Source organism: Rhinatrema bivittatum, chromosome 6, assembly GCF_901001135.1.
Source record: "Rhinatrema bivittatum chromosome 6, aRhiBiv1.1, whole genome shotgun sequence".
In the NCBI taxonomy this organism is placed as follows: domain Eukaryota; kingdom Metazoa; phylum Chordata; class Amphibia; order Gymnophiona; family Rhinatrematidae; genus Rhinatrema; species Rhinatrema bivittatum.
In genome coordinates this window covers 163,826,377-163,841,523 of record NC_042620.1, presented here as the reverse complement: position 1 = coordinate 163,841,523, position 15,147 = coordinate 163,826,377, and the positions used below count along the sequence as shown (strand labels likewise).

The window sequence follows — 15,147 nt, the reverse complement described above, 5'->3', positions numbered from 1 at the left end:
GTGGGGATGCTCCCACATATAATCACTGCATCAAAGAGGAAATAGTGGACAGATAGTGCCACCAACTTATTAAGTAAATGAAGGCATTTCAGAATACCAAGAAAAAATGCCGTGGGTTTTCCTGACACCTGTAAATCAAAAGGGATGAAGGGATGGCCTTTGTCATCTTCTCTATACTTACAGGATGGATTCATGGCACAGAATTGTGTTCTGAATGGCACCTTGATGCATGGCCCCCAGCCAAGGACAGGGCTGTAATGACTGGGAAAGAATATACAGTTCTGGCAAAATTCCCATGCAGTTGTACATAAAGGCTCAAATTGCCATAAAACAACACAGAAGCCAGCTCTAATTGAGTTGAAGAACCCAGTGGAGCATGAGAAAACTGCTATGACAAAAATAGCTGAAAAAAATAATTTAAATAAAACAAAAAATGCAATCCTGAAAGTGGGACCATTTCTTTAGAGAATTAGTGTTATATTAACAGATAAGAACAAGGGCAACACTTAATAAAGCAGTCCAGGACTTGTCAGATAAGATGTATGGTAGAAGACAGAGGATATGTTCTGGAGTTAGCTCTATACCAGGAAAATGCATGACCTGAAGTGCCATATTATGAGATTACTTTAAAAATCTTTACATAATTTTTCATTAAAAAATTATGCTGGATAGCCTCACTATGCTGAATTAAAGGAATGTACGCATTAGGAATATTTCATGCTTTCCTAATCATTGATAAGAAAAAATGCACCGGAAATCCCCCTTTTTTTTTTTTTTTTTTTTTTTTAGTACAGTTGAAGAAAAGTGTACTTTGATCAGATAATAGTCCTAATTTTTATTAATCCTTACCCAATAAATATGCTTCAATTTTTTGTGGGAAATTTTCAAATAGCCTGTATAGGTGTAAACTATGCAGGCACATTTATCGTGTGCCGTTTATGCAAATTTTCAAAGAAAAACTACCTGCATCATTTCTCTTTGAGAATCAACAGCTGCAAAATACGTGCCCTAAAATTAGCCATGTACTTTTCATCTGCCATTTTCGTGGGCAGCTGAACAGGGGCAAATCAATGCACATACATTTGATAATCAAATGCACATGCTCCGTTTTACTCCCTTGACCTACACATACCCATAGGAACGCCTCTTTCTGTTATAGCTAAATACATATATGATATAAGTTGGCATGCACCTTTAGCCAGGCAGAGGATGGCAACATTTTCAGACAGGTCTATTTACTAGTGGAAAAAGCTTTGAAAAATGCCCTCTCCATGAGTAGGTATTCTAAACACAGTTTTGGTCAATTAGTTTGAAATAGTCAAGCAATTTCATCAGTTTATGTATTAAGAAAACTTTGAAGGAAAACAAGAAACCAATGATCAATCATGAATATTTTATTGATTATTTTCAAAAAGTGTATATAGTATCACTGGAAACAGGAACTAAAAATTCTGATACAAATTTTAAGAGCTCATAAAATGGAGGTAAGCTGTGACAAAGGTTGGAGGGAGGATCATGTGATGCTTTGGCTAAAACCTCTATTGCAAAGTTACATATAATGATAAACTGAGATTATATCACAGGGAAGGATGGCAGTGAATCAATAAGTTTGCTTCTTTCATACAGTCATTCTAAAGCAAGCAGCAGTCTCAGTGATTGTGAAATGATCATCAGCATTTAAGGACAAAACTATGTCAAACAAAAAATACAAGAAGAGATTAAAACAAAAAAATAAAACATTTTGTTCTTATTTTTTTTTAAATGAAATCAACTAATTAGCTGAAAGTTCCAGATGACTATTAATGTTAAATTAAATATCAGTGATGCTTGATCATGATTAACAATTTTTTTGCACAGAAATGAAATCACAGTATTGATGATACAGGATGCTCTCACCTTATGCATGTCTAAAATGATCCAGTAAAAGGATTTCCAGTACATAACCAAATAGTGAACATTATTTAGTGAATATACTGTAGGTAGCTTTACTTCACAGGATAATAGACCAATGAAGACAACTACTGGCCATGGATGTCTACTATTTAAAGAGAAGATGTCTCATTACAGAGGTTAAACAGAGACTTTTTGCGGTTAGCTATTAAGATGGCACTGATGGGTCTTGTTAAATTAGCATCATGAATACAATTTATTTAAATGGTTATAATGTCCTTACATCAGAAAAATTACGAGCTAAATTTCATCAGCGGAAGATTAAGTGATATGTTTGAGGTCACCCAATAAATGATGGTTAGCAGTCAAGCTGAAGTTGCATGATTTATTGTCTATGCTCTATTTAGGATTCCCAAGCCTATCCTGGGGGGAACCACTAGCCAGTTGGGTTTTCAGGATATCCGCAATGAATATGCAGGGAATAAAACTACATGCAAATCTCTCTCATGTATATTCATTGCGGATATCCTGAAAACCCAACTGACTGGGGGTCCCCCCAGGATAGGTCTGGGGTCCACTGCTCTAACTGCTAACCTATACCACATTCTCTAATAATCACTATCCCCAGTAGCTCAAGGGCGGATTCCGCAGCAAGGCTTAGAAAAGTCTGCAGCATATACATACAATTTATACTTCTAAATATGCACAAAATAAAATTCTTACTGAAAACCTAAACATTTTAGAAATTTACTTTGAAAAACTAAAACCTTTCAGTTGAGTCCAGTTATGTGTCTGGATTACATCTTTTATTCTTTTTCCATTATTTTTTGTTTCTCTATTGCTGTTATTTTGTTTTGTTCCCTTCTTTCTCCTATCTTTTTTCTTTCCCTCTTTCCTAACCTACCTTTTTGCTACAGTGACTCTCTTCCACAGATATTTCTTCTCTCTCCTTCAGTCCCCACTCGTCACAATACTCTTTTCCTTTCCCTCCTCCTCGTCTTACTCCTCTACGCCCAACAGTCAAATGACATCCTCTCTCCCCAGATGGCTGGTAGGAGCAAAAGTAGGGCAATGGCAGCCTGTGTCCTCCTCTGCTGTCCAGGGCCAGGCTCGGCACAGTACAGAGAACTACAGCAACCTGTAAGGCTCAAACTGCAAATCTGGCCCTGGATGGCAGAGGAAGAATGAGGTAGCTTGCTATGGTAACATGGTGAACTAGGGGTTAAGCTCAGACATGATTTACGGTACATAACAGATACAACTCCCATTAACAATTAGCGGTACTAGCTAGCTTGCACAGAACATCAATATGCCTATTTCTTAATTCTAGTGTTTAATCGCATTCTTTTCTCCCTTTTGGAACAAAAAGGGTATGTATCTTTTGTTGTGGTCTCATTTCAGCTCTTTACATTAAATTTATGCTTTACATACATGGTTGCTTGAATGATGTATCAAGAGAATCACCATTTACTTAGATGCATAACTATGGGGGAGGCTTTCAAAAACTGTAAACAATTTCTTCAGGAGTGAAACAAAATAGAAGGTAATTGATTAATTCCTATATTACTTTTGCAGTACCACTAATTTATGAACTGGCTTCACTATCCATTCCAGCTCTAATGACAGAGCAAACAAGTTACATCACGAGTTAGAACAATCACAAATCTACAGAAGTACTCATAAATGCCATAAGACATAATATTTTGTGGCCTTACTACATGCTCAAGAAGGTGACAACCATGCAAAATACATATAATTACTTCAATTTTTAACACAGAATTAAAAAAAAACTACCTTGGAAAGACATGAACAATAAAATGTCAATTTCCAGAATCAGTCGTTGTTTGGCAACAACTATATAACATGACAGTTACTGGTAAACATTTTCATTTTAAACTTGTTAAAAAATGTTTAAATTTAAAGCACTTTGCATTTTTAACTATTCCTGACACCTCTTAGACATGTGCTATTTAGAATGTTCAACATATCAACTTGCCTCATTATGTCACTCTTATTCCTAGTTTCCCCTTCTTTTTGCTCAAGTTTATTTTATTTCCTCCATTTTTAGACTTTTTTTTTTTAACTAAAATATATATCCAGCATTAAAAGAAATTATTGATTGACACCATTGTTTAGCTCTTTTTGTTCATGTTTTATATCTGGTACTATAGGGTCTGCAGTAGTTTTTGATAAATATTAGTACAATATCCAGACTGACTCTAGGTAGGGAGGTTAATTAAGCAGGTGTAGCTTCCAGTGAGGCTTTAAACACTGCCTTGACAGAAAGGGAAGTAAAATCAGAACAGGATAAGAGAGATCCTAGCAATTGTGTTTGGTTTCCAATTGATTCTTTATGCTATTATTGCTGCTTTAATGTGTCTTTGAATTCCACTAGAAGAAAAGCAATAGGATTAGAGTAAAGGAGACAACCACAGGCCCTGTATCACATATATTTTCAGCTCCAAATCATTCCATTGCACAATGCAGAATCTTGACTTCAAAGCTCATGGAAAGGATTTTCTGTGACTCCACTGTGTTACTCAGGTACAGCTGAATCCATGATGTAGTTGTGTGGGGTACAAGCCATAGGCTAGACGGGGAGGGGCTAGGTATAATTTTACTTGAATCAAATTGGGACTTTAGGAAATTAAACAGAAATAAGAAACCCAATTCTCTTTTGATCTTCTGAAAGTGTATACACCATTTTGTCTGTGGATTTGAAAACATTTGTCTCTTTAGTAAAATCACTATGTATGAGAAGAATGCATGTTCAGTGGCACAATAAAGCTGTTTAGATTACAAAACAATATGGCTTAGAAAGTCATCTTATCTATTAAAAGCAGGTCAAGCTGCATTCAAACTTACATTGATTCAATCCAAAGTAGGAGTCACAGAAATATTTGTACTTCCATGAAACTAAACTATGCATTTTTTTGTTTTTCAATTTCTTTCCATAGATATGTTTTTTTCCTTCTTTGTAAATTCTTTTTATTCTGTGTAACTTTTAAATGACTAGACATATTCAAGAATGTATGAGAACTGCAAGCACTGTAGACAATGATCCCGTCATAGCCAAAATGGTTGGGGCCTAGCATAGACATCTTGTCATGTATGATAGATATTAAATAATAGTCAACAGTATAGCTAAAAGAGACTTGGATGCAACATATTTTCTTAGGATACAAATCCCATCTGGAATTTCTCAAAGATGCAGACTTGCCTCTCCTTTTTATAGAGCTGAAAAAGGTAGGTTTATATGTGTACTGAAATAGAAGAAATTGTTAAAATCTCCATAAATGTGAATGGAAGAAAGCAATAAGCATTAAGGACATCCTAATAGAACAGACTGACATATCTAGGGTGGCTTCAGGCAATGTTTGGTACCTGCCCAATGACACAACAAAGAAAAGTTGTAAGACATGAGGCTCACACTTTAAAAATGCAAACTAAAATGACACTGACATCGTTTTCCTTGTAAATACGTATGTCACATTATCCCTCACTTGCAGCTTAAAGAGGGGACACTGTTTGACTATCAGGCCAGCGATCAAAGCAAACAAATTGGTGTCCAATGCAGGTCGCTATAAACCATTAGAGCATCTTGTTTATGATAACTGAAGGATTCTTACTCTTCCACAGGCAGCAGTCGAAAAGAAGTGATACTGTTTATTAGCCAGCTGGAGGGAGCAAACCAAACTTTTCCCTGCCGAATCCTTTCTGGGTGGTATTTTGAAGCCTTTTCATAGATAATGTACTGTGTGCAAAAGCTCTGGTCAGACCCAGCTTCGGCGTGATATGCCACTGTGTTGATAGTTTGTGTAACGTCGCTGTCTGGCTTTGGTTGCCTGGCAAGGATTTGCCCTCCTGCTGCTTTCACCAACTCTGTCAGGTCACCTTTTTTGTGGCTTATAAAATTTCCCAAAAAGTAGAAGTGGCAGCCATCCAACAACTTTGGCAGCTGTTAAATAAAAAAATTAAAACATACTGAAATTTGGCTCAGACAGAATACAAATAGCCTACATGTGGAAATTTAAAGCTTAGCATACCTTAAAAATAACTATAAAGATCTAAATTACAATGCACATTCATTTCCAGTTCTCGAAGGCGTCCTAGCTGCCTCAGGGACCTCTCTGGTATCAAATTCGCGTTGCCGGTACTTCAAATGCCAAGGGATATATTTTCAAATTTCTTTTACGAGAATGTTTTCAACCGCGGGCGTTATAATTACATTCCCGCAGAATATATCCCTTGGCATTTGAAGTACCGGCAACGCGAATTTGATACCAGAGAGGTCCCTGAGGCAGCTGGGACGCGAAACGTAATTACGTTGACTGAACTCTGCTATCCCTCAAGCGAAACGGGGCTCTACTGTTTAAGGGAAGTACTTATATTGGCTTAATATCTCAAGAAAGAATTACAAGCGATATAAAATTGAATTTTACTATAATTTTGAAAAAGATATAAAAAAAAGGGACAAAAATACATTATACGACCAATGATTAAAGATGGCTCTCTAAGCAGTATAGCAAACGGGCAGCAATGCTCAAGAATACTGCAGAGCTGTATGAAGGTCGTTTATGAAAAATGAGAGTGCCTTGTGGCATTGTGATTCCTGTAAAGAGTTACATTTATAAGTACAACTTTTTTTGACGTCCTCCTGAATATATAGTATTTGAATCGTCAAAAACGTAAAAAAGAGAAATTTAATTATAAAGTCTCATATTAAAACATGAATATTTTTTTGATTTTGTTTCACTTCCCCTCTGAAATGGCAAAATCCCCCTCCCCCCCCGACAATCCTGGTGCCACTGCTGCACTCTTTAAAGGGACAGTAAGCCCAGAATAAGAAATCCTTCCCCCTTTCCGTAATCCCAAGCCTCCCAGAAGCCCTGTTATAAAGCCAATGCCTCTCACTTCCTCCCTACCCAGAGAAATGTCTAAAACCCCACACCTGCCAAAAAGCCCAAAATTTTACCCTCCACCAGCACAGCATTTTTCAATTCTAGATCCCCCATTAACCTAAATCTAGAGACTTGGGCCTCTCTCTAAAGGGCAGGAATACTCTAAATGAAGGTGCCAGCAGGACAGGAATGACAGGATCATTCTTGCCCTAGGGAAATGTAAGACTTTAGATTTAGGATAAAGAAGGAGGGGGGATTTCTGGGCATTTTGTACTTTTTTTTTTTTCGGGGGAGTGGGTAAGGTTTCACAGACATTTCTTCGGGGGGAGTGAAAGGTCACTGGCATTATAAGGAACTTTGTGAGAGAATGTGCGTGTGTACTGCAGAGCTCTTGAGAGTCCGGGAAAGGAGGCTTTCTTACTTGGAGCTTATTATCCCTTTAACCAGCATAACAAAAGATTGAAATGAAACAAAATGGGAGAAAAACAAAATGAAATAAGGAATAAACATTTTTTTTCCAAACACACCTTTAGTACAGCGCTTCTCAACCGGTGTGTCGCGACACACCAGTGTGTCGCCAAGCACCGGCTGGTGTGTCGCGTGCTCCCGGTCTCTCCCGCTGCTCTTTCTTCCCTGCTGCCGTTGCCACCGGGCTATCAGCACGTTCAAGCCCAGTGGGAACGGCAGCAGTGCTAAAAGAAGCTGTGGCACCCGTGGCTGGTCTTTTTTTTCTTCCCTCGCCTGCCCCCCCCCCCGTGACCCGGAACAGAAGTGATACGCGGTGCGCGGGAAGGAGAAAGAGCCGTGCCGCATGATAAAGTAGCAGTGGCCGCTGCAGCTTCGGCCCCTGAGCAATTGAAGCAGACGGTAATCGAGAAAGGAGACAGCAGCATGAGCCTCCCACGGCCGATGGGATTCTACTTTCTTGGCTTGCGGGGGCTGGAGGAGGAGGCTGCTGCAGCTACCATTTGTGCTTGGGGAGGGGCGGCGGGGGGGGGGGGGAGGAAGTGAGTGAGAGAAAGAGAGAGAAGCAGCCAGCCAGCCAGTGTGTAAGTGAGAGAATGTATTTGATTGAGAGCATGGGTGTGATTGAGAGAAACTGGTCAGAGAGCTGATGTATGTGTATATGTGAGAGACAATGAAAGTGACTGCTCAAGATGACTGATGTGTATGTAAGAGTGTGAGACAGTCAGGGATGTGACTGATGTGTGTGTGTGTGTGTATGTGTATGTAACAGAGAGAAAGTGATTATGGGAATGAGAAGCCTGTGCATGTGAAGAGAGTGAGCATGGGAGTGAGAAACCTGGGTGTGTGTGAGACACAGCATGGGAGGGAGAAGCCTGTATATGTAAGATAGAACATGGAAGTGGGAAGCCTGTGTGTGTGTATGCATGAGAGAGATCAGGTGATTGGTGTGTGTGTGTGTGAAAGAAAGTGATTATGGGAATGAGAAACCTGTGCATGTGAAGAGTGAGCATGGGAGTGAGGAACCTGGGTATGTGTGAGACACAGCTTGGGAGTGAGAAGCCTGTATATCTGAAAGAGAACATGGGAGTGGGAAGCCTGTGTGTGTGTGTGTGTATGCATGAGAGAGATCAGGTGACTGGTGTGTGTTTGTGTGTGAGAGAGAGAGAAAGTGATTATGGGAATGAGAAACCTGTGCATGTGAAGTGAGCATGGGAGTGAGAAACCTGGGTGTGTGTGAGACACAGCATGGGAGTGAGAAGCCTGTATATCTGAAAGAGAACATGGGAGTGGGAAGCCTGTGTGTGTATGCATGAGAGAGATCAGGTGACTGGTGTGTGTTTGTGTGTGTGTGTGTGTGTGTGTGTGTGAGAGAAAGAGAGAAAGAAAGTATTATGGGAATGAAAAGCCTGTGCATGTGGAGAGAACAAGCATGGGAGTGAGAGACTGTTGAGTGTGTGTGAGACAGAGAAAGTGATTATGAGAGTGAGAAGCCCGTATATGTAAGTAGAACACGGGAGTGGGGAAGCCTGTGTGTGTGTATGGCATGAGAGAAACTGTTCAGGAAGGTGACTGGTGTGTGTGTGTTAAAGACTGTTTGGGAGATGACTGGTGTGTGAGAGACAGAAACTGGTCATGGAGGCATGACTGGTATGATGTGTGATGAGAGACATGAGCCCTAAGGAAGAGGACCATGAGTATAGAGCTTAGCCTCTACTGCTGCTTCTGCTGTGTGCTACGGCCTGCATGGAAGAGGAGTAGGAGAGCTGCTGGAGGGGGTAAGTAAAAGTGGCTTTTTAAGTTTATTTTTCTTGATTGACTGCCATTTTAATTATTTAATATTATGTGATGTGTCTGCTTTTTTTGAAATATTTTATTGGTGTTTGGAGAATTTTTAATAGTTTTTATGAGTTTTTGTTGGATGTTATTCTGTTCATAGCTGTTTTGAAACATTTATTCTGCTTATTAGTATAGTTTTACAATTATTTCTGTGTGGGGATCTATAGCTGCTTGCTAGTTCTGTTTTCCTAATAAGAGGTGTATTGGTTTTTAGGGCCTGATTTAATATTTGTAGTGTTGCCTTTTCATAGATAGGGTTGCTCCTGTTTGAGTGTATGCCATAATACAGGTGTAACTGTGTACGGATTAGTTTAAGTGAATTACTACAGATCCTGGGAGTATGTTAGGTCAGTTCTCTGTCTGTTACCAAGATGAGATATTTTACTAGCATGTAAGCGTTTTATCAGACTTATTTGTTGTGTTTTCTCAAGAGGACATGCATTGGTAGTAAACTGCTGTCTTTTCATAAGTAGGGCTATTGAGCTTGGAAGTAGAAGCAATTTGAGTTGCTGTTACTGAGATCACACCAGAACCAGAATATCTTTTTTGTAGGGTGAGTTGTATGGGGAATGTCATAATTCTGCTTTACATCCAATATGTGGGTCAGGGGGGTTCCTGTGGATGCAAACTGTACTTTTACATCTAGCCCCATGACGATCATGGGTCAGTGTGTCACGCATGTGAGAACCATCTGTCAGGTGAGTCCCGACAGAAAAAAGGTTGAGAACCACTGCTCTAGTATACTAACCAATCAGACTCTGTAAATGCAAAACATTCATTCATGGAAATTAGTGTACAAATCATGACACTGTCAAAATTAACACATATTTAAGGAGGAAAATTTCAAGAAGATGCATATTGGCAAGATAAGTGGACAGTTTCTCTTTGAAAACTGGTTAAAGGTATATATGTACAAAAATACCTGTGTACTTTTAGACATATGAAATCCTGGGGGGGGAGGAGGGGAATTTTGGAAAATATATTTTTCCACTTCTACCCTTGAGTGAAGAAAAAATATTTTTTTCTTAATGTTTCTGCTTTTCTTCCTGGCCTTCACATTTCTGATTTTACCCTTGAGTTCTGGGAGAGGTCAGCACACACATCATTGAAAATTCAATTATATGCAGATGCTTTTTCATCCTTGACCCAAACACACTCCCCGGGAACTTGGCTCTGTCCAATTTGAAACCCAGGGATCTAGGTGTCTAATTCCATGATCAGGAACCTGGATCCTTTTAAAAACTGCTCTTCCAGTGTCTTGTGTTTAAAGGCAAGGAGTGACTCTATGTATTTCTGTCATAAATAGACTTGGACATCTTTTTAAGACTGTAAGTAAACTATGCACATAAATTTATTGGAATTTTGACCTGAAGCTTTAACAAAGTTTATGGAAATATATACCAATTTGATAAATATCCACTGATAAGTTATAGTTGCTATCTTTGGGATTTTTCTATGCAGCAACATCCCTGTGTAGAATCAAATACCTGAGCACATGCTCATTTACAATGTTAATTGTTCTTATCCAAGTACAAGCCAGAGTTTACAGTAGACCCTGCATCAACAGATAACTACCAGCTGTTCACGGTTAAGCCTTCCTCTTTGTGGACCATCAGGAATTTCGTATTCCAGCTCTTGTTCTCGATCTCTGATTGCCAAACATGACTTCACCCCTGGAAGAATGGAAAATATGAAAATATGTTTGGTAGCCATGCACATATGTAAACTAAGAAGAAAAACCAAGTTTAAAGAATCCTACACAGATTCATATTAAGGCATCAGGCCAGACGCTCCCTATAACATGTCATCATACACAGTGTACCCAACCCCCTTCTCTATCTACTTGTGGGGTGTGTGGGCCTGGCCGTTGAAGGAAACCCAGCCATGGTTCACAAATAGGTCAGCAGGTTTGAAGACAGGGCTCTGGCCAAGATTTAAAGGAGAGGAAGAAGCAAGCTGCCATCATATCTTAATCCCTGTGGACAGTGGGTTGAGGGGCCAGGTGTGATCCTTTTTGGGGGTGCATAGGCTTGGAACACATCACAGATGATTTGGATGTGCTGGCTTGGGAAATGCAGCTAGGGTTCTGGAGGGTGAGGGGAGACATCAGGAGTTTGTCTCCATGCTTTCTACCTGCAATAACCACTGCATTCTCATTCCTTTGAGTGGTGGTGTAGGGGCAGGGTGGGAGACACAAGGAGGAACAGCACAGGCTAGCTAATGTCCAGGAGCAACTGGGCGGCAGTGTGAGCCATGAGGTTCCAGGATTTGAATAATTTGCACATGTGCACATACATTGGCTGCAAGCAAGGTCTTGGTGAAGGGCAGTGAGTGCAGGTACTGTAGCCCTGCTGGCTGGTGTGTGTGGGTTTGCACTTTGCCTCCTGTGGAGGGGAGAAGCAGTGTGTGTAGGTGGCCATCACCCTAACTTCAGTTTCCCTGGCAGCTTTCGCCAGTGTTTGGATTGTATTGCAATTGAGAGAGCCTGGGATGCAGCTTGTGCATTAAGCCTCAGATGTAGGGGATATCTTGGGCTGGAATGGGCTATTTCTGGGATATGAAGGGCCCATCATTACATTGGAGTCACAGGGGCCCTGTGGTAGAACTTGGGAACTGGAATAATTCCTGGAAGGATACAATGACAAATCTATCTGGCAGGTACCTCCCATATCCAGGAGGGATCTGGAGTTATACCTAGATGCATGGGAGGGGGGTGATGATTAGGTGCACTCCCAGGGGACAAGGTACACTGTGTTCTGGGTTGCTGAATAACATGCAACAGGTATAAACAGAACTATCACCTTCCTGGAGCCAGTCACGGGCTCTGCAACAGGAAAGTGATTTCTAATTTGATAACCTGGACAAGGTCAAAATGCAAACTAATAGTTCATTTGTTTAGGGAATTTGTGCTGACATGCCTGATGCTCAATATATGCCACAAGCACAAAATGAGATAGCTGACACTTGTTCCAAGTGGTCTTTATTTAGAAAAATGGCATCAAGATCTGACAGAGTAGGTCCAGCGGTCTCAGAACAGTTATGGAGAGTTGGAACCCAATGGTATGGCAAGGATCTGTAGCTATAGCAACAAGGAAGACATGGAAACGTGGATGCAGATAGATCAAACTGTTCTTCAGAGGCAAGAAATGGTACTATGACTTCATCTCCGAAACAATGGTTTGGCTGGGAAAAAATTTATCAAAGGGGATTCTGTTTTCTCACATTGCTGGCTTAGCTTTCTTTATTAAGGTTTATATTTGAGGCTATGCCATCCCAAGCTTTGTAATTAAGAAGATAATGGAACTGGGCAACAAGAGTGGGATTAGTATGCAATGGGAGACATCTCACCATACACAATATTCTCATGCAGTCCTAGGTATACCAAGAGGCAGTTTTGGCAGGCAGTTCTTTAGAATAAGAACAGCCACAGTCCGCAGCATCCAGCTTGCTGACCTCTGCCATCTAAAAAATAGGGCAACTGAAGTCAGCTGATTTCCATTTCTATTACTGAGTGGAGGGAGAAAGAGATGCTTGCCTAACATGCTGTATTTATCTTATAACCCAAAAACCTAATATCAGGATGTTGAACTGAATGCAAGCTTCAAGGGTCAACCAAAGCAGAGTCTGCAATTTAGGAGTAATCAAGGACTGCTCTGGCTGTTGTGCTCTGGAACACTTGCAGCCTATTCATGAGCCTCTCTGGGAGGCCCACACATAGGCCACTGCACTATTCCATCTGAGATACGACCATCGAGGGGATGAAGGTCTTAAAAGATTTTAAATTAAATAAATGAGTGGTCTCCTCACTAATCACATTTTTAAAAAATGCATTACAAGATGTATTTTGTTTTTTCACCAGTTTTTTAGTTTTCAAATTTTAAGGCTCATCCATATTCAGTTGATAAAAACAAAATTAATTTTGCACATTTCTTCAGAGTATAATTGAGGGTCATTATTAATTGCTCATATGAGATACTGCATGACCACATAAGGAGTCAAACAAAACACTGAGCAACATATAACCATTAATTTCAAAAGGTATTATAAACAAGGTTATTATTAAACAGGACCAAACAGCACAAATTAGCATTATTAGTGGTGGAATCAAAATTCAGAATGGCATCCATTCTCATAAACTAAAGAAAAAATAAAGTGTTGCAGTTTAGCAAATGAGCTTGCTTCAGTGGGATTTCTTTATCTCATCATCTCCTTTTCAGATTCAGTGAAGAATGATATCTCTAAGAATCTATAACTATATTCGCCTTATACGTTTATAATCTGTGCATAGCAATCCTTATATAACTAGTAATGTGCTCAAGAACCGACAGTCTGTTACTGTTTTTTTTTTTAAGTATAGTTTACTTGTTTAATATTAGTTTATTTTTACCAATTTTGTCTATATACTGTGATGTGGCTGTAAATTGCCTAGCATGGTTGTACTTTTGTAAGTGGTATAAAAGAAATTTTAAGTAAAGAAAATAAGACCAATAAGTTCCATGTGCCATGAGCTGAATCCCAGTTTTGGATTTGGATCTAAGTTACTTGCCTTTCCAAATCCAATCTCATAGGAATTTACAAATCAGGTACAGCAGGCATTCCTTACCCCAGAGGGCTTACAAATGAAGGGGGCCAGATACTAAGCTTGTCTATTCAGTAAATGTATTTCAAATACCACACATGATTTCCCTGTATTAAAATGAGCTGCATGGGCAGCTAATCCCCAGTATTTTTCCCTGCTGGTAAAATCCCACCAGGAAAAAAGTCTCAAGGGTTTTACTAAGCTTTATTACCAAGACTTGTGGCTTTTTCCCTCCGTGGCTCAGTAAGCAGACCCCTAAGTTTGTATCTGAGGCCACGGAGGGTGAAGTGATTTGCCCAAGCTAGCACACAGCTTCAATAGGAGAAGCAGGATTTGAGCCCTGGCTACTCTAGTTCTCAGTCCACTGCTCTAACCACTAGGCTACTCCTCTTGGCTTAGATGCTAAGAGACATTGAGATGCAGTTGCATTTGAACATATTATTAGCCAATAAATTAATTTGCTGAGCTGAAACAAGCTGGTTACGCTATTTGAAACAGATAATTTTCAATAAGGAGACTAAACATTTTGGTTTTATGTTCCATTTGATGAACTAGTGCATGGATTAACTGAACTAATCTACTGCATTTCACATGAATTTTTTGTATTCAATATCAATTAATGGACTAATGAACTAATCACCACTTTATAATATCCAGCATGAATTATAATGAACTAATGGATTATGTTCTGTTTTCAACAATCTGCATTCATTTAGAATATCACAACGTACAAGAACCGAGATTATTGGATGATTGCATTCATTGATTATATTCTCTTTATTCATGTTTCTTCTGTTCTTCTCACCTGACAGGAGGGTTTAATGATTAATGTTCTCCCATTTATTAACTGAGCAAAGTAAGTATTATGAATACCCTGTATTTTCTAATTAATTTTTTTCTTTTCTCACTTTCTTATTTTTCTTTATGAGTTTGGATACTATCCTGGATTTTGTCTTTTGCCATTTATAAACAGGCCTCCAAGGTAAATGGTATTTATTTTTATACTTTTATGCTTGTACTTTTAAACACAAATTTCACATTTCTTTTCTTTTGACTCTTTGGAGTGGATATCTTCATTAAAACATGAAAAATCTTTTTGTTTGTATACCATTTTACTTAATTTTATTAGTATTTTTTTTTTTTTTTTACAGTAAGTGCAATGATGCTTTATTTGCCCAATAATGTATTTGTCTGTGCAATTTTCACATCTATGCATGCCCAGTAGCACGAAGCTACAAACGTTCTAAAAACTACACAGACTACAGTGAGCCACTACCCCTGCCCCCAAGGTCCGATCCTTCACGAGGACCCAGCTCAATTCTCTCTTACGGTCTGGCCATTGACAGGGCCTGCCTAAGAAAGAGCGGATACTCGGGGGCGGTAATAGATACTCTCCTCCGAGCACGCAAGTTCTCCACATCTCTAACGTACATAAGGATCTGGAGAGTTTTTGAGGCCTGGTGCGAAGACCAC

General features: G+C 39.4%; 1 protein-coding gene across 2 annotated transcripts in view; it reads right to left on the bottom strand.

Moving 5' to 3' along the window:
• Nucleotides 1-1,374: 1,374 nt before the first annotated feature.
• Nucleotides 1,375-15,147, bottom strand: part of BARD1 (BRCA1 associated RING domain 1) — a 336,286-nt gene continuing 322,513 nt past the window's right edge. For both annotated transcript variants that reach the window (XM_029606122.1, XM_029606123.1), the window contains 2 exons: nt 10,671-10,768; nt 1,375-5,848 (listed from right to left, as the gene is read on the bottom strand). In XM_029606122.1, the coding sequence (XP_029461982.1) occupies nt 5,516-5,848; nt 10,671-10,768 (431 nt within the window). In that variant the 3' untranslated portion in view covers nt 1,375-5,515. The remainder of the gene's footprint in view (nt 5,849-10,670; nt 10,769-15,147) is intronic.